Source organism: Aquarana catesbeiana, linkage group LG02 (genome assembly GCF_042186555.1).
Source record: "Aquarana catesbeiana isolate 2022-GZ linkage group LG02, ASM4218655v1, whole genome shotgun sequence".
In the NCBI taxonomy this organism is placed as follows: Eukaryota; Metazoa; Chordata; class Amphibia; order Anura; family Ranidae; genus Aquarana; species Aquarana catesbeiana.
This window is the reverse complement of record NC_133325.1, coordinates 116,340,792-116,365,071: the sequence shown is the minus strand read 5'-3', so window position 1 is coordinate 116,365,071 and position 24,280 is coordinate 116,340,792. Positions and strand designations below refer to the sequence as shown.

Here is a 24,280-nt window from a genome sequence, read left to right as displayed (position 1 = left end):
GTGTTTAGATTTCCTTTCTTATAATGGATGTGTTATAAGCTCTTGAATCAGATAACTACACTCATGCGCAGGAGGTGATAAGTTTCATTTTGTAACCTAATGTCCTAGATTGCAGGTAACATTCGCCACCTTGAAACCAAGGATGCTAGATGGCAGAAGCTCCCTGATTTCATTTGCACTCAATTACATTTTATACAGTACTAGTACTGTATACACATAAAAGAACAGCTGAGCTTTAATGCAGAACTAAAGGAAACTTTACTTACCTTCCTCGCCAACGATCTGGGTCCCTTGCCAGCGCCGGCATTGTCTTCCTGGGTGCCGGTCTCTGGGCATCTCTTGCGCATGTGCAGGAGTAAATCCTCCTGGCACACAGGGACCAGGCTGGCAATGCAAGCTGAGCTGTGCATATGCAGCTCAGTTTACATGCTACAGAAGACTGTGACCAGGTAGGTAGGTGTACTTTATTGCAGAAGTGACATTGCATTTTTCTTCTGCGATAATAGCCTCCCTGCTGCAGTCTTTTGTAAAACGCATTCAGTTCCACTTTAAGCTGGACATAGACTGTTGAAACTGAATTTTTGCTTATTGGGTGGACCTGTCGGCCCCCTCCCACCCGACATCCTTTGTTTAAAAAGATCAAAAAGCTGGGCAGAAAATGGTCAGCCAAACAGTGGCTGAATCCAACCAGATGCAGACACTGTTCAGGTATTTTTTTTTCTTTAAAAATTCTTTATTTATATTTAACAAAGAATACAGTAGGTTACACAGCCATGTAAGGCAGAGTAATCATACAAGTAGACCGAACCCTCAGACCAAACCGAGGGAAGCAGTATACAGTTTGACATAAACAATATAGAGAAATCATCAGAGTTTGTGACAAGACTGTATGGACTAATCAAGAGACATATTGGTGTTGACATGGTTTGGGTATTCTGACAGCTGCTGGTGCCAGCTGTCAGAATACAAGAGCCTCAGTGTGAGATTCATCCATCCACGCTGTATAGCAGGGGTAGAGGAATCTATTAGATCCTTTTTATTCAGCCTATGGGCTAAATGAAAAAAGATCGAATAGTGTATGTATGCATACCTCACAACTTTTTGAGACGGGAACGAGGGACATTCATTAGCAAAAGTATGTAGACAGAGGACACACCCCCTGCCACACCCCTTAACCAATTCCCGACCGCCTGCCGCATATATACTGCAGCAAGGAGGCTTTATTGCGCGAAATCAGGTACCTGTAAGTAGCCACTGGGGGAGCACGCCCATGCCGCCAGGGGTGCAATCGCGCACTGATTGGTCACAGGGGGAGCCAATTAGCGGGCCCATTAAAAAAACGTCCTGCAAGCAGCATCTTTGGGGCAGTGAAGGAGCGATGTATACACCGCTCTTGCCCATTGAAATGAATGGGAACCGCCGCTCAAAGTGCCTTGGCAGCGGCGCTACACGGGCCCATTTAACCCTTTATTTGCCCGCTAGGGGGGTTAAAAGCGCCCCGCCAGCGGCCAAATAGCGCCGCTATAATGACGGTAAAGTGCCACTAAAACTAGCAGCGTTTTACTGTCAACGCCAGCCCGCCTCAGTGTGAAAGCAGCCCAATAATGACACTGGTTCCCAAAAAAGTGTCAGCTAGGTGTCTGATCTGTTTGCCGCAATGTCGCAGTCCCACAAAAAATAAATAAATAAATAATAAAAATTTTTTAAAAAACACCATTACAAGTAAAAAATAAATAGAAATGCCATAAATATATCCCCTATTTTGTAGACGCTATCACTTTTGCGCAAACCAATCAATATAAGCTTATTTGGATTTTTTTTACCAAAAATATGTAGCAGAATACATATTGGCCTAAACTGATGAAGAAATTGGATTTTTTACATTTTTTATTGGATAGGTTTTATAGCAGAAAGTAAAAAATGAGTTTTTTGTTTTTTCAAAATTGTCGTTCTTTTTTTGTTTATAGCGCAAAAAATAAAAACCGCGGAGATGATTAAATACGACTAAAAGAAAGTTCTATTTGGGGGGGGGACATCAATTTTATTTGGTTACAACGTCGCACGACCATGCAATTGTCAGTTAAAATAACCCAGTGCCGTATCGCAAAAAATGATCTTGTCATTAAGGGGGTAAAACCTTCCGGGGCTGAAGTGGTTAAAGGAGAATACAAAAAAAAAAAAAAGGGATTAGTTAAACCCAGAAGTGCTTTTTTTTACCACTACTGTTCCTTTATAATGGCTTTTAGCATTAACAAAATGCAGCAATTTAGAATTCGGATGAGAGGTTTAGCACTGGGAAACACTTACTGAAAGAGAAAAAGTGCATTTTATATACTATATAGATCTGATCCAAAATGAGGGACAAATGAGGAAGACATTGTTCCAAATCAGGGACAGTCCCTTAAAATCAGGGACAGTTGGGAGCTATGTGTATGGCCAGCTTTAGATTCTCTCAGGCAACATTCACTTTCTTTGTTTAACAGACAGTGCATTAGGTTTTATCCCAATATTATAAATAGGGCTGTACACATATATGTGTTAGTACAGGTCAGCCCATGTTGTAGCGCACAAACTGGACATAAATGTCTGTGCACTTGTGAACAGGGAAGATATGTTCAGTTTTTGTGGCTGAGGAATCCATTTGCAGTATTAATGTATGCTGAATATACTGTGACAGTTCTGTACCCTGCCACTGTGCACAAAGGAGTATATGTCACACAGGGTTATCACTGATGCAGGTTGAGGGGCTCCAGAATGTCTATCCTGAATGGAGAAAACTTTTACAGGATTTGTAATGCCCTGATTGGGTTCTGGAGTTTGGAGGCTTTGAAGAGTCTTGAGGTGGCCAGATCTGACCAGGCCATCACCTGTGAGGCATTAGGAGATTGTGCATGTTTAGGCAGGGGGCCTGTGTAGCCCAGGTGGACATTTTGTGTCAGAAAGCTGAATGAGCCAAAGTGGCGAATCTGTGCGGAGGTAGGCTCAGGGACTATGAAGTCTGGATAGGCGGGAAGATTTAGGTTTTGATGCTGGAAAGCCTTGCAAGGGTAACCGTGTGTTATTTTGTAACTGTTTCATTTAAATAAAAGTGGACCACAAGCCCTGAAACTTGCTGATCTATAATGAATGGAAAGCACTACACTGGGCACAACCCCCCCACAAAATCACAAAATAAATATAAGATTTTTTTTTTTCATATGCAATGCTGTTTATGCTAAAAGAGTGATTTTTTTTTATTTCATTTAAATAATCAAATAGAGTAGGCATTTTAACAAACGGTGAAAAATTTCCTTGACTTATTTTCACAGAAAATGGTGTTATCTGTATCTACCCTCTGCAGAAATCTGAGGCCCAGTTACAGGCCGAAATAACTTCTTCACCTCAGGCCATAATCTTGAGGCAGCATTCAAAATGGCTTAAACTCTCTTATCAGTATACACCAGTGAAGCTTCCAGTCAGATAGCCCACAGTAACTTTTATGACTTCTATGGCTCATGACTCCCCTGAGTTCTTCACTATGAACACAACATATCACTGGGTGATGTTATCCTACAAAAAAAATCAGCTTTATTAATGCAATTTACATACATCGGGTGGTTTATGAGAATTGAAGCAACAAAATAACAGGACTGGTGCCCACAGCAACAACTGACAGTAAACAACTGTTCAGATTTTACATCTACAGCGCCACTTTACTTTTCTCCGGGTCTAAAAATGAATAATTTGGTGAAAAAAAAAATATATGTATTTCATATCTAATAGGCATGGTTCACCTTTACCAAAAAACTGCTAATAAAGCTAAGGAGCACCTGTACATAAAAACAAACTGCGACTTTGACCAAAGTTGAATAATACTCTTATAATGTTATAAATGCACAGTCATTTTAATATGCGCTTACCTTTTGATGGATATAGCCGGGGTTACTCTGATTGGTTTCACAGTGTGATACATTGTCATTGAAGGTAAGAGTAGTATTAAATTCATCCTGCCACATCCTGTGATAGATGTACTGCCCTATTATTGGAAAACTGACTAAAGTTGCAAAGCAGTAGATGGCCATCACTGGCTCCACCATCTGGAGCTGCTTCATGGTGGCACCTTGTCAGGTCCTCTACGCCATGGACACATCCACGATCCTCTTCACTCCTTTATCCCTGTTAGCAACATAGACAGACTTATTCAAATATTTAAATAACACCAGAAATACCAAAACTATGGGAAATATTTAATCTCTGGATATCAATGGTGAAAGAGACAGGTGTCACCATAACTCTCAAAAAAAAAAAAAAAAAAAAAAAAAGGTACAAACCCTTCCCCAATCTACTAAATACAAGTGTTTTCGTCACTGCTGGTGTTGATTACCACTCACTTCCTGTCCAGTTGACAACATATCACCAGGACATAAAGTGAAGAGAAATCTCCCCAATGGGGACACAGGAATGAAAAACATACAAAACATGCATGAAAAATATACAAAAAAAAAAAATCGAAATTGTTTAGAATATAAAAACAGAAGTTCACCTTTAGGCTCGGTTCACACTGCTGCTCTGTGAATTTGTTCCGTTTTTTGTCCTGTGTGAGGTGCGAATTTACCGCAAATTTACCACAATTTTATTGCAAATTTCAGGAGTTGGACAAAGCTGCGATTGATGTTCTGGCCAATGGAATCATAATGTAAAAAAAAAAAAAAAAAAGTGTTAACTTCCTGTGTACTTCCTGGTTTTTGTGGAGAGTAGTGTGGTGGAATTCGCACATATAGGAACCATCAATGCGATTCAAGAACGATTTACATTGATGTCTATGGAGACTAAATTTGCAACACAATGCAGTAAACTCGCACAAGACCCTTTTTTTAATCGCATTCGTAGAGGAATTGCAACGCATGTATGTGAACGACCGTCATTGAAAACAATGACTTTAGGGATGACATGCGAATTTAAAGTGTTTTTGAAGCATCACATTCGTTATGAACTCGCATCAGTGTGAACCGGGCCTTAGCCTAATAATACTTTATCTGCATTGCTGGTGATGTAGTGTGCAAAACTGAATGCTACAAGGAATTGCTTCATATAATACCAGGGCGATGTCAGTCTGTGACTCATTGTGTCATACCGGTATATAATGAGAGTAGTCACACCAGTCTACGTAGTTTATTATTACATGTGACAAAGTGCTCCCAACCCAAAGCAAATTATGCGAGGTAGAGCCAAGGTTAGGCAAACATTTCAGTCAGTTCATCTGAAATCAATAAGAGATACAAGACTACAGGCAGTCCCCAGGTTATGAACAAGGTTCTGTAGGTTTGTTCTTAAGTTGAATTTGTATTTAAGACCCCTCTAACACTGGGGCGTTTTTCAGGCACTTTTGGGCTAAAAATAGCGACTGTAAAGGCCCTTTCACACTGGGGCGGTTTGCAGGCGCTATTGCGTTAATAATAGCGCCTGCAAACCGACCCAAAAGTGCCGCTGCTTTGTATCCAGTGTGAAAGCCCGAGGGCTTTCACATTGGAGCGGTGCGCTGGCAGGATAGGAAAAAAAGCCCTGTCAGAACCACCCAGCTTGAAGAAAGTCCATTTTTCAATTGGCTTTTGTGGAAGGAGCTGGGTGGAAAATTGCTTTGTGACCCATCTTGACTCTCCCCCAGCTTCTTATTTACTGTGGCTCCATCCCCTTGCCAGCTCCCAAGACCCACCTCTGTGTGCGTACTCCTGGCTGCAAGTTCAGCCAGATACATGCGTGCACACATTCAGTACAACCAGAAGCCTATATCAGCAAGCCACTCTTTTTCTCTAGATGGAGCCTGCGCTGTTCAAGCAAATAGTTCCATGCTGACATGTTCAGTGCAACACTCTGGAGCCAGCGGCAGAGCTCATTTCAAAAAGTGGTGACCAAACCTAAAAATAGAAACCTGATGCAGAATGATTGTCACATTACGAGAAATGGATACCATTAAAAAATGTCAGCGTTTAAAGCGGAGGTCCGCCCCCCCCCCAAAAAAATAAAAAATTAAAAGCCAGCAGTCACACATACTGCAGCTGTTGGCTTTTAATAATAGGACACTCACCTGTCCTGGAGTCCAGCGAAATCGGCACTGCAACATCGCTGGACTCCAGGACAGGTAAGTGTCTTATTATTAAAAGCCAGCAGCTGCAATGGCGGCGGCATCTGTGCTGCCACCGCCATTGCCGGTAAGATAACCCGGCAGTGTAGCCTTACGGCTTCACACCAGGAACCCTACGTGAGGCTCCACTCCTCTCTCCTACTGGCCCGGCGCCAGGAGGAGGGAGCCCCGTGGTGACGTCATGGGCCGCAGCACGGACTCCCAAAAGTGGGAACAGGACTTTCTTCAAGCTGGGTGGTTCTGACAGGGCTAATGCCGCGTACACACGGTCGGACTTTCCGGTGTAAAATGTGCGATCGGAGCTAATTTCGGAAATTCCGACCGTGTGTATGCTGCATCGGACAGTTTCCATTGGAATTTTCGTTGCACAAAATTTGAGATCTGGTTCTTAAATTTTCCGACAACAAAATCCGTTTGCGTAAATTCCGATCGTGTGTACGCAATCCCGACGCACAAAGTGCCATGCATGCTCAGAATCAAGCAGAAGAGCTGGCTATTGAACTTCATTTTTCTCGGCTCGTCGTACGTGTTGTCTGTCACCGCGTTCTTGATGTTCGGAATTTCCGACAACTTTGTGTGACCGTGTGTATGCAAGACAAGTTTGAGCCAACATCCGTGGATTTTGTTGTCGGAATGTCCGATCGTGTGTACGGGGCATTAGATCCCTTTCACACTGGGACTGCCGCTGCTTTGGCGGCATTTAAGCAGCGCTTTTCAGCCACTAGCGGGGTGCTTTTAACCCCAAAGAAGGTGTTAAATACTCCCGTGTTGCGCACTTCCGAATCACTTTTAAGTTGCTTTGAAAGCACTGCCTATTCATTTCAATAGACAGGGCATTTTGGGAGCGCTAAATACAGCACTTCCAAACTGCCCCAAAGATGCTGCTTGCAGGACTTTTCAGAATGTCCCACAAGCGCACCACCCCAGTGTGAGAAGTTGAATGAACGGGAGGTGCTTTTCAGGTGCTTAGCAGAGGCTATTTAAATTGCTAAAGCGCCTGAAAACTGCTCCAGTGTGAAAGGGGTCCAACTGCTAAAAGTATTTGAGCAGATTCAGCAGAAATTGGGCAATTAGATTTGTGTATGGCCAGCTTTAGGCTCCATTCCCACTAGTGCGACTCCAAAGTCACACAATTTCCAGTACGACTTTGGAGCGCGACTTTGATCCAACTTTAGATTCAATGGACCCAAGTCGCAATCAAAAGTAGCACCAAAGTAGTGCCAGGCACCCTTTCAAAATCGGTGCGACTGTTGCGCTGATCTGAACGGGTGCCATTACAAAGAATGGGTTGTGACTTGCCATGTTTAAAGTCGCATGACAAGTCACACAAGTGCAAATGGAGCCTTATGCAGTGTACACATGGTTGGACTTTTCGACCGGACTGGTCCGACGGACCGAGTACGGCGGACAATCCGATCGTGTGTGGGCTTCATCGGACCTTCAGAGGACTTTTCCAGTCGAAAATCTGACAAACTTTAGATTTGGAACATGCTTCAAATCTTTACGTCGCAACTCCGCCGGACCCAGAAATCCGCTCGTCTGTATGCTAGCCGGACGTAAAACCGACACTAGGGCAGCTATTGCCTACTGGCTATCAACTTCCTTATTTTAGTCCAGTGTACGTCATCACGTACGAATCCGTCAGACTTTGGTGTGATCGTGTGTAGGCAAGTCCGTTCGTTAAAAAGTCCGTCGGAAGTCCGTCAAAAGTCCGTTGAAAGTCCGTCGGACCAGTCCCGTCGAAAAGTTTGCCCGTGTGTACGCGGCTTTAGACTGACACTGAAAAGAACAAACCATTTCAACTAGCCTGAATATGCACACATCCGATTATCATGCAAAAAAAAAAAAAAAGCATACTGAGCACAGCACGGCTAATTAACTGACTTGCTGGCTAATGATTTAGGTACATTATTATTAGACACTAATCTATATGGAACTCCATTACTTTTAAATATCTTCAATTAAAGTGGTGATAGCATAGGACGCCACGCCAAGCTGGCTCTCCCTCCACAAGCCGCTATCACTTTCTGCTGGCATGGGAAATTTTATTTACACTGTATGAAAAGCCAAAACATTTCCTTCTACTTTTGGAAAGAATAAGCGTGAAAAGGGACACTAAACCCTAGTTTACAAAGTGTTCTATTCAAGTATTTATTCCAATTCCAAGCAGTATTAAACCCAAAAGCAAACCTTTTTTATATTGCAGCTTACCAATTCTTAGATGTGATGGCTGCATTAGTTTTATTTTTAGACTTTCTTTCTACTATTTGCATCTGGTGATCCAGCAAGTAAGTCTGTTGTTGTTCAATGGAACAAGCTCCCTTTCAGATGTATCAGTTTACACAGAGATGAGGCTAACTATTTACCACTGACAGGAGTACTTACAATAATCAGCTTTTAATTATTCATATAAAATCTTTATCCCCAAAAGAAAAAAAAAAAAACTGGTTGCTGTAACGGATTACAAAAATTGGAGCAGGAGTTTGGCTTCAATTTGATAGTATATTTAAATCTGCTAGTACATTTAACACTCTTCCACCGCCAGACTGAGAATGTTGCTGTCTGCTGTGCCCTCCCCATCCAGAGTGTACACACTCTAATACACGAGGTGTGTTACTGGCCAGATCACCAGGTGAAAACAGAAGGGGAAAAAGTCTAAAAAAAGAAAACTAATGCAGCCACCACATCTGATTGGTAAGCTGCAGTATATGACATTTTTGGTTTTGGGTTTATTACCGCTTCCATTATAGGGCCATTAAGTCGTGGATGTGTATAGATTATTTTGGAGAATAAGGATATTGTTTAGTATCACTTTTAAAAAAACCCCATCAGGTTCTATTCTGCTGCCCGTGTCCTGTTCTATTCACACCTATGTTGGCTTTTGAGCATTTCTGCAGCGCTTCTTGCGGTTTTTAAAACGATTTGCTTTTTTTTTTTGGCAAATTTGTTCTTCGGCAGAATAAAAAACGCAAATTACTGCAAAATCGCGGTAAAAGCACACTCCATGCTTTTCTGCAGCTTCTCCATTGAAGTTTATTGAACCAAAAAAATCCAATATATATATATATATATATATATATATATATATATATATATATATATATATATAGGATTTTTTTGATTTTTATCAAATTTATTTTAATAAAATGCTTTTGGAGTAAAAATCTATCCAAAGATAGTTTTCTATTTAAATATATATTAATAATTTTGTTTATTCAGCACAAAATGGAGCTTACCGTAGTTATGTAGCATGAGGCTGTATATTCTGCAATATTTCCATTCTTGGTAAACTCATTCAATGAATCCAAGCTCTGCAAGTTGACATAACATGCACTGCATTGATGCAGTCGCACAATTTCACAGTAACCATGAAATAAACCAAAGTTCAGGAGTATTCCTTTATCCCATTGTTTTGCAAATCTATGTACACTACAAACTGTATGATTGAATCAGTTCTGATATTGCTGTTTTACTAACCTGACAGCTTATTATTCTAAATAGGAAACCTTCTTTTTGTTTGCAAATATTAAAGATTCTAACTACCAGCAAGAATGAGTCCTTACATTTAAAGAGCACTTGTCATTTCAGATCCATCATGGCAGCGCCTGTTAGCGGCAGAAGGTGAGTGGATGCCCGCCTTGTCCCTCACCTTGTTGTGTCACTGCCGCATCACCAGCCGTCCCATTAAAGTGAATAGGACTGTCGGTGAGTCAACAGCGGGTCAGAGGAGGAGCCACTGCGGGACAGAGATGACAGTTGCTCTTTAAAAGTTATGATTTAAATTGAGTTGTTTTTAATCAAGCCTTTTTACTAGTGATTTCAATCAAATTCACCCCGCTCAACCTATTTTTTTCTCCCCCCTTTCCACTCATGTGAACAAACTTTTATTGGCTTAAAAACGAACATGTAAAAAAAAAATGTAACAGGACCCTACTTGTTTTAGAGGAAGTGATAAATCCTGTACAAAAAAAGTCTGCAAACATTCTGTAAACAATACTGAAACTCTGACATTATTATACTGATGAGACAATCTTTGTCCATTGGAAGTATAGAAGGCAATTCCACTTGTGTTGCTCTGTGAAGAGCAATCTGCGTTTGGTTCGCTCTTCATAAAGCATTTGACAGGTGCTGAGGAGGCGTTGTACCACCTCCTCACCACCTGTTTTAACGCCTAAATGCCAGACTACCGTGTGGTTGTAGCGCGGCCCTACTCACTTGAATGGGTTGCGTTCAACATGTAATTCCTGCCGCGGCCATGAAGCAAAGCATCGTGACATGTATACACCCCCCAGCTGCAGTCTTTCCATGTAAGGGGAAGCAGTTGAGGGGCACTATTTTGGCGCGATTTGCAGTTTCTATGCTTTTTTTGGCCAATTTGTTGTTAGGCAGATTAACCACTTAAAGCGGAGCGCCGCCGAAAAAATTTTTTTTAAAAGTCAGCAGCTACAAATACTGCAGCTGCTGACTTTTAAAACATGGACACTTACCTGTCCAGGGCGCCCGCGATGTCGGCACCCGAGGCCGAAGCGTCTCTCCGTCCTCGGGTGCTGCCGCCTCCATCTTCGGTAAGGGAATCAGGAAGTGAAGCCGTGCGGCTTCACTTCCCAGTTCCCTACTGCGCATGCGCGAGTCGCGCCGCGCAATACGAATGCTCCCTGCTGCCTCTGGGACCCGTGTGTTTCCCAGCAGGCAGCGGGGAGGGAGCAGGAAGTGGCGTAAATAACCGCAGATTCTGCGGCTATCTACGCCGGAAGTGGGTACAGATACCTGTAATATACAGGTATCTGTACCCCCCTCCCCCCTGAAAGGTGCCAACTGTGTCACCGGAGGGGGGGAGGAATCTGATGAGTGGAAGTTCCACTTTTGGGTGGAACTCCACTTTAAGGACTGGAAGGATTTGCCCCCTGACCAGGCCATTTTTTGTGATACGGCACTGCATCGCTTTAATTGACAATTGCGCGGTCGTGCGACGTGGCTCCCAAACAAAATTGACGTCCTTTTTTTCCTCACAAATAGAGTTTTCTTTTGGTGGTATCGATCACCTCTGCGGTTTTTATTTTTTGAGCTTTTTAAAAAAATAAAAAGAACAACAATTTTGAAAAGAAAAACAATATTTTTTACTTTTTGCTATAATGAATAACCAAAAAAACAAAACAACTTCTTCATCAGTTTAGGCCAATATGTATTCTTTTACATAATTTTTTTTTTTTTTAAATAACGCAGTATTTTATCAAACGTATATCGATTGGTTTGTGCAAAAGTTATAGCATTAACAAAATAGGTGATATATTTATGGCGTTTTTCTTACTGGTAATGGCGGTGATCAGCGATTTTTAGCGAGACATTTTAGGCTGCGACATTGCGGCGGACAGATCCGTCACTTTTGACACTTTTTGGGGACCACTGACACAGCATACACACACACACACACACACACACACACATATATATATATATATATATATATAATACATACATACATACACACACATCATCAATAACATTATGGCCACTGACAGATAACATGAATAACATTGATTATCCCGTTACAATGGCATCTGAAAGCGGGTGGAATATATGCCTTATCAATATCTTGCACACTGAAGCTTAAAAAAGCCCTGTTTATTTTTGTTTTTTTTTTGTTTTTTTTTAACCGATCTAAAATGCAGCCCATTGTTTACAATGTGCCTGTACACACGCCATCCACATGATGTAAAACAAAATGCAATCCATCAGATCAGACCACCTTCTTCCCTTGCTCATGTGGCCATTGTAGGTTCTTCTGGCTGTGGACATGGGTCAGCATGGGGACCCGGACCAGCCTGCAGCTACACAACCAACTGTGATGTCCTGTGTGCTCTGACATCTATAAGAACCGCCATTAACTCTCTCAGCAATTTGAAGTACAGTAGGTCTCCTATTGGATGGGACTACACAGAGCAGCCTTTGCTTCCCACGTGCATCAATGAGCCTTGGCCGCTCATCACCCTGTTGTCGGGTTCACTGGTTTCCTTCCTTGGACCAAATTTGGTCCTGATCACTGCAGACCGGGAGCTTCCCACAAGCTGCAGTATTGAAGTTGCCTCGACCCAATTGTCTAGAAATTACAATTAAGCCATTGTAATGAGATCATCAACTTTACCTGGCAGTGGTCATAATGTTATGGCTGATCGGTGTATAGTGCCAATTTGGGGCAAGCAGACACAGCTGGAGGTGACATGTGCTGTACAGCAACATCCAGCGACGCACATCCACAATGGGAACATACACAAAGTCTAGGAGGGTGGACTGTGCTGTATATATGTGGAAACGATGTGGGATCTGAACACACATCTCCAGATCTACTGCACAGTGCAGGATATACTGTATTCTCTGATATTATACCTTCACTGTCCTGTAACCTCCCTTGTATGACATACATCTATATATATATATATATATATATATATATACACACACACACACACACATCTACCTTTATAGATACACATGCACACATATCAAGAGGAATTTAGCAGACCGAATCTGGGCCAGCTGTTCATGGCAACCAATCAGCTTCTATCTTTCATTTTCTAAGTGTAACTGAATAAACTGAAGCTAGAAGCTGATTGGTTTCCATGGCTTCTGCGGGTTGGATAAGCCCCCCATCCCATGTATATATATATATATATATATATATATATATATATATATATATATATATATATATATGATAGATCTATAGAGAATAGAAGTTAGTGATTTGCACTGACCTCAGCCATGAGCGGTGTGCGGCGTCCTGTATCCCCCCCGTCGCCCGCTGTCACACATGTCACCCCGGACCCCTCCGCATCTCCCTCCCACTGTCACCCGGCACAGTGCTTGTTGTCCTCGGAGACCCCGCCCATCTCCGGTGCTCATTGGTGAGATGGACAGCCCGCCCCTCTGCTCTGGCTGTGTCCAGCGTCCTATGGCGGAAGCGCCTGTCAGTAGGCGCAGCCCCGCCCCCCCCGGTGGTGTGTTGTAATGTGTGCTTATATATCCTGCCATCGCTGATCTCACCGGAGAGGAACCCGCATAGAGAGGAAGCGGTGCGGAAATGATGAGGAGGAGGGGGTGTAATGATCATCAGTCACGTGGTTGACAGGAGATCAGGTGTATGGGCACATCAATGGTGGGCACTGGAGAGCACGTGTGCGCATTGTACAGTTATGTGTTTTTTTTAGTGCAGTTTGCAGAATCGCACTACAGTCCATTTAACATGGTTTCCTATGGTACGCGTTCACATCTATGCGTTTTTGGAAAAGGGTCGGGGACTTTTTCCCCACGTTTTGCGTGTAATAGACTCCAATGGAATAGAGCTAGAAACGCAAGTGTTGTGTTTGTAATGCAATTTTTGATGCGCTTTGTGGTTTTTACTGTATATAGCTGGTTGCCAAGCAGAGAGCCGGAAAGCCGGGCCGCCACATCCTTAACAACCGATGAGTCATCAGCTGTCAGCGGACTTCCCCGCGAAAAGCTGAATGTACGGGGAAAAATTGCCGGCAAAAAAATGCCCCCCCCCCCCCTCAGGTCCTTTGGGTCTAGTATGGATTAGAAGGGAACCCCCCACGCCAAAATTAAAAAAACTAATTCCCCTTTCCTGACCTGCCAGGCTGCGTGCTCGGATAAGGGTCTGGTATGGATTTTGGGGGGGATCTCACACCAATTAAAAAAAAACATTTTGGTGTGATCGGTTCCCTCCGATCCCTTACTAGACCCAAAGGGCCTGTTATAACCCTGGGAGGGGGTGGGGGGGGGCTGTTTTCTTCACAATTTTTTATTTTTTTACATTCAGCTGACAGCTGGTGACTCATCGGTTGTTAAGAACGCGGTGACCGGCTTCCCAGCCCCCTCCTTAGCAACATGCAGTATACAGTGTGCTTACAGTGCTTCTAACCGGTACAGACCAGAAGATTTTCCCCCTTAATGACCAGGTCATTTTTTGCGGCACTGCGTCGCTTTAACTGACAATTGCGCGGTCGTGCGATGCTGTACCCAAACAAAATTGACGTCTTTTTTTTTCCCCACAAATAGAGCTTTCTTTTGGTGGTATTTGATCAACTCTGCGGTTTTTATTTTTTGCGCTATAAACAAAAAAAGAGCGACAATTTTGAAAAAAAACAATATTTTTTACTTTTTTTGCTATAACAAATATCCCCAAAAAAATGTCAAAAAAGAAATGTCTTCATCAGTTTAGGCCAATATGTATTCTTCTACATATTTTTGGTAAAAAAAAATCGTAATAAGTGTATATTGATTGGTTTGCACAAAAGTTATAGCGTCTACAAAATATGGAATAATTTTATGGCATTTTTATTTATTCTTTTTTTTTTTTACTAGTAATCAGCGATCTGCGATTTTTAGCGGTACTGCCACATTGCACTGAGTCCTGTGTAAATGTCACTGGCAGGGAAGGGGTTAACACTAGGGGGCGATCAAGGGGTTAAATGTGTTCCCTGAGTGGTGTTTCTAACTGTGGAGGGAGGGGACTGACTGGAGGAGGAGAGAGATCGGCGTTTCTAATCACTAGGAACAGCAGATCTCTCTCTACTCCCCTGTCAGAACGGGGATCTGTCTGTTTACATTGACAGATCCCCGTTCTGACTCTCGTGGCCATGGGCATCGAGTCCCCCGCCATGCAGCGTGCCTGCTAACGCTCTTAAAGGTGCCGACGTACACCTACGGCTAGGGCTTTTTTTCAGGGGGAACTTGGTTCCACCACCTCTGGCTCAGACCCTTTGGTGCCTGCTCACCACAATCACTTGTAAACACAGAAGTCTGGTTTCTGTATTTACAAGTGACAGCTCTGCACTCTGTATGTAATGCAATCCTGATATTTAATGCCCCTTTAAGACCCTCCTACTGTTAACACCCACTATTTGATGTGATTTGGAGGGTGTGTGTAGGGGAGGGGTTTTGTGGGGCCGTGGTTAAGTTCCAGCACCTATTGTTTGAGAAAAAAAGCCCTGCCTACGGCTATTTGCGGGAATGAGTCGACCTGCCGCAGTATAGTGACGGCGGCTGGTCGGCAAGTAGTCAAAGAGAAAAAGAAAACGTAAAACACAAAATGCATGAAAACTGCATGCAAAAACGCATAAAAAACAAGGGTTTCAAAACGCACTGCAAAACGTGCCTGAAAAACACAAGCCCCATAGATGCAAACCTAGACTCAGTTCTTTTCTGCGGTTTACAGTCAGTTATCCGAGACAAGGGGAGGCTGCAGTCACTGACCTCCTGGTGACAGTCGCCAGCTACAGCTATACAGATGTAATCAGACCTCATCTGCGAGGGTGATTGTGACCAGTCTGCTTTGGGTTTAAAGTATAACCAAGGGCAAAACTTCTTTTTTAGTTTTGGATAGCGTGGGTATAGATTAGAGCCTGTCAGTTTTTATAGCAGTGGCGGCTGGTGGTATATTTTTCGACCACCCACTGGGGTTCAGGGCTGGTCCCAATGTGGGCCGGTAATCACGCAGGATGGCACTCACGGTTGCAATGGCAGTGTAGAGTCACTGGAGAGTGCTGGACCATCCCAGTCGGTTCCCTGAACATGCACTCTGCCAGTTCGCTGTTTAGTTCAGCTGGCTCAAAGTGCAGCTGCCAATGGCATCAGTGGGTCCTATGCTCAGTCAGAGCCCTTTCCGGCGCTCATATTCTTCCTGTCACCTAGGCGAGCAGAGGGTCAGTTGATGGATGACGGGGTTTTAGTAGCCTCGGGTGGACCGGTGGGAGCCTCAATACTCCCTGGCTCAATATTCAGTCTTGTGCTTCCTATTACTGTGCGGCGGCCTCAGCGGCCAGTGGAGAGGGATCAGCTGGTTTGACTGTAAGCCATGGCGTGCAGGAACACACGCACCATGCATCTCCTCCTCTTTGGCAGCCAATAGGATCGCTTCTCCTCTCAGCCAATCGGGTGACGTTCTCAGGACCCGCGAGGAGAATCAAGAAGACAATAGCGAATATTCATTCACTATTGTCACACAACTGGGTGGGCTCAGGGTGCAGCGCTCTGCGCCCCGAGCCCACCTTTTTTTTAAGCCAATTAGAGCCTCAGGCTCTAATCATGTGCTTCTAAAAAAAAAAAAAAAAAAAAAACCCCTATTGAAATCCATGCGGCGCCATGCATGTAGATTAGGGGGAATGAAATTACCACTTGACCTCCAGAAGATTTACCCCACTTCATGACCAGGCCATTTTTTGCGATACGGCACTGCGTTACTTTAACTGACATTTGAAAACTGAGAGGGAATATGGAATAGCCATTTTATTTATCAAATTTTTTTTTGAGATTATCAAACATTTCTTTCTGATTAAGCAGATATATTGGATGTGGAGTTTTTCCGAGGTCGTATTTTGTAATGGCTGTATTGCTTGTGTTAAAATGCTTCTGTATTTACACCTCCACCTGTGAAGATTGCTATGTTGGCCTTTTACCCCAAAGAGCCACTGGAAGTGACAAGCCTATGTGAATGACCCTCCGCATCTCAATCAGTTTCACCAGAGACACAGATTTGACTTCAAAGAAAGTTTAGATAGCTAGGTGCCAACCATCTTATGCCATATAAATTATATTGGATCTCCCAGCCAGTTAGAGCAATACCTTTGAGACCAACACTATGGGGGTTATTTACTAAAGGAAAATCCACTTTGCACTGCAAGTGCACTGGGAAGTGCAGTCGCTGATGATTCGAGGGGGACATGCAAGGAGAATAAAAAACAGCATTTTAGCTTGCACATGATTGGATGAGAAAATCAGCAGAGCTTCCCCTCATTTCAGATCTTCCCCTTAGATTTAGAGCGACTGCACTTTCAAGTACACTTGCAGTACAAAGTGGATTTGCCTTTCATAAATAACCCCTTTTGCAATGTGCTGCTCTCCTTGCATGTAGGTCTATCTACATGCATGTATAATAAATACATCTACTTTTCAGTCTGGCTTCAGCAGTTAAAATGTTACTGAAACCCATTGAGTTTTGGGGTTTCCCCTACAACGCTGTACCCAAATAAAATAGAGCTTTCTTTTGGTGGTATTTGATCACCTCTGCAATTTTTATTTTTTGCGCTATAAACAAAAAATGCCCAAAAATTTGGAAAAAAAAAAATATATTTTTTACTTTCTGCTATAAAAACATATCCAGTAAAAAAATCGAACAAATTACATTTCTTCATAAATTTAGGCCAATATGTATTCTGCTACATATTTTTGGTAATCAAAAATCCCCAATAAGCGTATATTGATTGGTTTACATGAAAGTTATAGCGTCTACAAGCTATGGAATATTTTTTTTTACTAGTAATGGCTGTGATCAGCAACTTATAGCGGGACTGCGATATTACGGCAGACAAATTGTACATTAACTGACACATTTTCGGGACAAGTGACACTAATACAGTGATCAGTACTAAAAATATGCACTGTCACTCTACTAATGACACTGGCTGGGAAAGGGTTAAACAAGGGGAGCGATCAAAGAGTTAACTGTGTGCCTAGCCTGTGCTTTCGCACTGTGTGGGAGGTGCTTTTACTATGGGAAGGCATTGATCCACGTTCCTGCTTTGCAGGAAAATGGGCTCAATACCTTAGCTACTGACAGAACAATAATCTGCCTTTTGCCGTTCTGCCTGTGTACTGTACAATCGGTGGGCGCCGTCGGACATTGACATGTCCACGGTACCCGCTGCTGAGCTCCCAGGTGGCAGGCGGCACACATGCGTGCACCAGACCTGGAAGTGTCAGGTCACGTACTAGGTACGTGATCTGGCACAGAGCGCCTGCCCTGCTGCAGTATATCTACAAAGGGCAGTCGGGAAGTGGTTAAAAGAACATTTTTGGGGGGTTGTCCCCAAAACAGTGATAATAGGGAAATCTTCCATTAGGAATAATAGTTCTGGAAATATTCCCAGGATTCCCTCAGTTTGCAGGGATTTCCTCTCACTTTCTGTCTTGACAATGGGACAGGAAGTGAAGAAAAATGTCTCCAGTGGGACACAGGTGGCAAGAAAATCCTGACAGGGGTTATTCCCTCCCTTACTCCATCAACAATGAAAAAAAAGTTTTGCTTTTAGTGTACTTTAAAATTATATCCATGAAGTCTGAAGGTTTTTCACCTTCATGCATTCTATGGGCACTGATGAGGAGGCACTGTTGGACAACGATAGGCCGCACTGGTGAGGCTGAGCTGATGGGCACTGATGAGACTGCATTGATGGGCACTGATGAGACTGCATTAATAGGCACAGGTGAGGCTGCATCGATGGGCACAGGTGAGGCTGTATTGATAGGCACAGGTGAGGCTACATTGAGGAGCACCAATGAGACTGCATTAATGGGCACAGGTGAGGCTGCATTGATGGGCACAGGTGAGGCTGCATTGATGGGCACAGGTGAGGCTGCATTGATGGGCACAGGTGAGGCTGCATTGATGGGCACAGACGAGACTGCACTAATGGGCACAGATGAGACTGCACTGATGGGCACTGATGAGACTGCACTAATAGGCACAGATGAGGCTGCACTGATGAGCACTGGTGAGGCTGAGCTGATGGACACTGGTGAGGCTGAGTTGATGGGCACTGATCAGGCTGCATTGATGGCCTGGTGAGGCTGCACTGATGGGCACTGGTGAGGCTGAGCTGATGGGCACTGATCAGGCTGCATTGCTGGGCACTGGTGAGGCTGCATTGCTGGGCACTGGTGAGGCTGCATTTGATGGACACTGGTAAAGCTGCATTTGATGGACACTGGTGAGGCTGCATTGATGGGCAATGGTATGGTTGCAATGGTAAGGCTGCATTGATGGGCAATGGTGAGGCTGCATTGATGGGCCATGGTGAGGCTGCATTGATGGACAATGGTTAGGCTGCAATGGTGAGGCTGCATTGATGGGCACTGATCAGGCTGCATTGATGGACACTGGTGAGGCTGCATTCATTGATGGACACTGGTGAGGCTGCATTGATGGGCACTGGTGAGGCTGCATTCATGGGCACTGGTGAGGCTGTATTGATGGGCACTGGTGAGGCTGCATTTGATGATGATTTTGCACACAAACAAAAACCATCACAAACACACACAGAAATCATCACAAACACATACTGACATTACACACACACAGAAACTATGGCACCCAAACAATAGAAGATACTTTTTCGAGACAGGGGTACTTAGGAAGTGTTTTTAGATCGGCAGGGGTACTTCACCGTAAAAGGTTGAGAAACACTGGTCTATAGGAGCCTGGGTGTAGGGGGTCTTTCCCTTTCTTGGATATAAGCTTAATATATGCCAGAGTTCCTGTGGGGAGGTAGGATCCACCTTCCCACATAGAACTAAAAACATGTTTTAGAATATCGGGGATAAAATCCTTGGTGAGTTTGTAAAATTCGGCAGTGTACCCATCAGGGCCTGGGGCCTTAGCTGAGGCTACAGACTTGATAGTCAGTTGGATATCATCTAGGGAGATGGGGGCATTAAGAACCTCTAGATGGGTTGAGGTAAGTTGTACTTTGGCTAGCAGAGCCTCCGCTACTTTCTGATCTATCGGATTCTCAGAATAGAGGGATGTGTAATAGTCAGCAAGGAGTTTAATAATCTCCTTACGTGAGGTAACAAGAGAGCCCGCAGCATTTTTCAGAGCTGAAATATAAGTAGGCGGTCTAGGACCAGAGCACTGTTTGGTTAAGAGCTTGCCCGCTTTATTACCAAATTTATGGAAGCGCAAAGTAGTGTAAGACATCTTGGCTGCTTCTTGCTGTTCTGCCCACAGATCAAAATTATGTTTGGCTAGCTGCCAGGCTTTGATGTTAGCCAAAGTGCGAGTTTGTGTAATGCCGCATACACACGGTCGGATTTTCCGACGGGAAATGTTGGATGTGAGCTTGTTGTCGGAAAGTCCGACCGTGTGTATGATTTGCTGACGGACTTTCCGCCAACAAATGTTTGCTAGCAGGTTCTCAAATTTTCCGCTAACAAAACTTTGTTGTTGGAAATTCCAATCGTGTGTACACAAGTCCACGCACAAAAGTTCACGCATGCTAGGAATCAAGTACGAGCTGGAAGCACTCGGTCTTTTAAAACCAGTGCTCGGAATGGAGATATCACATTCGTCACGCAGCAAATTATGAAATCTCTCAATGCAGCGCATTCTCTTCTTCTTTATAATGCTAGAATAATGAAGTTGCTTTGCTGCTGAGTTCTGACAAACATATTTTTTATTATTTCTCGTGATCTCCTGAATAATATTTATTTTTGTTGGTTTTTTATCTTGTGATCTCCAGAATAATCTTTTTTTTTCTTTTTTTTTCTAGTGATCATCTCCATATTTTTTTTTGTTTGATCTTGTGATCTCCAGAATAATCTTTTTTTTTTTTTTTTTTGTTTTTTTCTCTTGATCTTCAGAATAATTTTTTTTCTAGTGATCTCCATATTTTTTTTTATCTCATGATCTTCAGAATAATCTTTTTTTTTTTTCCTAGTGCTCTCCATATTTTTTTTCTAGTGATCTCCAGAATTATTTTTTTTCTTTTTGATCTCGTGATCTCCAGAAGAATCTTTTTTTTTTTTTTTTTTTTTTTTTTTGCTAGTGATCTCCATATTTTTTTATTTTTGTTTTTTTTTCACTTCAGCAGTGCAAGTCCTTATCAGTGAGTTCATGGTGTGCAATCGGGATTTGGAAAAGCTGAAGCAAAATATCAATGATGTTCAAAAAAGACTGAGCAACATCATTGATGTTTTGTGCAAAATCTAAACCCCAAAAAATGTAAATTTTGTCGTTATTGTTGTACGTTAATGCAAAGCCAAATTTTGAAGATGCACACAGCGTGTTAACATCTGCCATCATGGGATAGCAATGTACGCATTTTGGGGGTGCAACCCCTTCCTCGAAACTAAAGTAGCTGAGAGGAAGGGGTTGCACCCCCCAAACACGTCCATTGATCCCCATGATGGGAGCTAGCACATGTTGACACACTGTGGCTTAGTTCAAAAAAGAAAAAACACTTTGCACTACAAGTGCAATGCAAGTGCACTTATAGAGCAAAGTGGATTATCCTTTCTGAAATAAGAACCAGTATGTCAACATGTGCTAGCTCCCATCATGGGGGATCAATGGACGTGTTTCAGGGGTGCAACCCCTTCCTCTCACATACTTTAGTTTTGAGGAAGAGGTTGCACCCACAAAACACGTACATTGATATCCCATGATGGCAGATAGCACATGTTGACACACTGTATGTTTTGTGGCTTTAGCAAAATAGATGTAGGGAAAAGACACACATTTTAGGCACGGGATCATGAGGGAAATGTAAATTTTGAGTCCCAATTTGTGTGCATCTTCAAAATTTGGCTTTTACAGGGTTGAGATCACCCCATCTGATGAAGGCAAAATCAACACAGTTTTGACATACTAATGTCTCATATGGCCTTCAGTTTATCAAAGTTGAACTTTGTAAGTTCCTGAGTTGGGGATGTGTATGTTATGGTTTTAAACATGCCTGTTTAGCCACAAAAAAGGCTATATACTGTCAAACATACATGTTATACACCAACGATGTTGGTTTGTTAAAAACCCTTTTATAATGCACATGCAGTGCACTTGTAGTGCAAAGTGGATTTGCTTTCAGTAAATAACCCTCACCGTGCTGTTAAATTTTGCTTAAATCAGGCCATTTTAGGGACTACAAGCAATTAATTCATGGAGTTGAAAAGGATGTTTATTTTTATCATTAATGCATTATATACATTAACAACAAAAACATTGTGTGTGTTTAGCAGACCCATAGCACAACAGAACACATTAGTTAGCTGAAGAAGAGATTGTCACCTCATGTATCAAATAAGTTACTTTTGCACTATTGAAGAAAATGGACAAAAATAAAAGGCCATTGGAGAACCTAGGAAACAGATAAGAAACACAAGCAGTAAATCAAATGAAATATATAGTTTAGTTTTTCACAAAAAAATGTATTTGAAAGAGCTTACAGATTCTTTGGCATATCAATTGCCCGCCTACCCATGAAGTACTCCGCATAGTTTTGCTGTACTTCGCGGGCGCTTTGGGGGGGCAAGCCAGGGCTGCCAGCTTCTAAACACCGTCATTGTTTCTGCCGGTGAGTCGGCCTCAGTCGCAACTGAGGCCAGATAGTTGGCTGCATTCTTACGCAGAAAATTATGTAGAATGCTGCAGCTTAAAATTATGTGGTTGAGTTTGTATTCGGCCATATTTATGGCTGTTTGGAAAAGACCGAACCGACTGGCCATTATGCCAAAGGCATTCTCGACCACTCTTCTGGCATGTCCCAGCCAGTAATTAAAAACCCTCTGGTCTGGGGTCAGGGTTCTCATGGCGAACGGCCTCATCAAATGCTCCCCCAGCACAAAGGCCTCATCCGCCACAAAGACAAAAGGGAGACCCGCCACGTTATCCGCTGGAGGTTGCAACCCCAAGCTGCCATTCTGGAGATGCCTGTAAAATTCAGTCTGGGCGATGACTCCTCCATCCGACATACGGCCATTCTTCCCCACATCCAGATAAGTTGCCGACACCACCGCCAACAACACAATACTACTGTACCCCTTGTAGTTGTAGTAGTATGACCCCAAGTTGGGGGGTGGGACGATCTGGACGTGCTTCCCATCTATCGCACCACCGCAGTTGGGAAAGTCCCATTGCTGGTCGAATTGGGAGGCCACAGTCTGCCATTCCTGTGGGTTGGAAGGAAACTGTGGAGTCAAACAAGAAAATAAAAATTTGTACTTTTGCATATAACATTGCAAGCAGATTAGACACAAACATTCTTGGCCAACATAAGTAGAACATTTATTGAAATGAGTATTTAAAGACAAAAGTATAATTTTCAGATTCCCCCTCCCCCCCTCTGATGGCCCATTGGAAAACTTTTATGGTGGGGAGGAGATGTTTTGGACAGGTAATCGTCTCCACTTCATTGAGAGCTGAATGCATAAATAATGTGTGTTACTTTGTCCAGCCCCTCCTTACTAACACTATTGGCAGCCCACTGGACAGTTAAGAAGTGTCATAATCCAAAAATATGTATACACACTGTCCAAATTGAAGCACATTTTTACATTCTGCAATTACCTATGAAGATAATAGGAGAACAAAACTTTAAACAGTACCATTTGAAACTATTCAGGCAGGCACTTGCACTACATGCTTTGGTGAATTTATTCATAAATATGAACACAAAAGAGGTAGGTATAGTGTGTATGGGTTTGGCAAAGTCAGCAGATAGAGTATTGGTATTGGTTGACTTAGCAGTTGGGGGGAGGGAGGGTTCCAAATGAGTTTTGGCCCCCCCAAAAAAACCTCTTGCACTATGCCTGAATTTAAGGACAACAATAACATTTGTACACAATTTAGGGGGTGTTTAGGGTAAGCACTACAATGGAGCTGACAACATACATTGTTAATTGACTAGGCTAGGTGTGTATGGGCCCAGGATAGCATGCTGGGGAGGTTAGTGAAGGCGAATATGCATGAAGGACAAAAAAGGAGCATTAAAAGCTTACAGCATGCATGAGGACAAAGAGGACATTCACAGCGTATTACAATCATGGTAATTATGGAATGATGAAATAAATACAATACAACAAAACATTAAATACATAGAATTTGATGCTAAAGGATAAAACTTACCTTAATATAGTCCTTCTGCAGGACCTGAATGATGGTAGAACAGGTCTCTGGAATAATGATTCTCAGAGCCTGGGGGAAGATCCCAGTCGTGAACTTGATATCCTGGAGACTTCTCCCCGTGGCCAAGTACCACAAGGTGGCGACAAGCGTTTGCTCGGGAGTGATGGCTTTCTGCATGCAGGTGTCCTGCTTGGTAATATAGGGGGACAGCAAAGCAACAGACGGTGAAAAACGGGGTCCGTCATCTGGAGATAGTTCCTGGAATCGTCAGCAAAGGCATATGAGAGAATTGGTCACGATTAAGTAACCAATTCTTGGTCCATGAACTCCTCCTCCCCCTGTCCATGGACTGGACTTGGGTCAAAGCAAGAACTCCAACACCAAGCCCAACAACGACACAAGCTCTACCACGAGTACATAACCGCAACATGGCTAGAAAACGGTCGGCTTCTCAGAACGAACTGACAGAACGCACTGAAAATCAG

General features: G+C 43.0%; 1 protein-coding gene across 1 annotated transcript in view; it reads right to left on the bottom strand.

Annotated features, from left to right (window-relative positions):
* The window catches only part of SLC46A3 (solute carrier family 46 member 3), a 55,535-nt gene extending 42,522 nt beyond the window's left edge, over positions 1 to 13,013 (bottom strand). Inside the window, exons 1-2 of the mRNA XM_073613370.1 lie at positions 12,874 to 13,013; positions 3,900 to 4,155 (exon numbers count right to left, since the gene is read on the bottom strand). Coding sequence (XP_073469471.1) covers positions 3,900 to 4,091 — 192 coding nt within the window. The 5' untranslated portion in view covers positions 4,092 to 4,155; positions 12,874 to 13,013. The remainder of the gene's footprint in view (positions 1 to 3,899; positions 4,156 to 12,873) is intronic.
* Between the last annotated feature and the right edge of the window lie 11,267 nt (positions 13,014 to 24,280).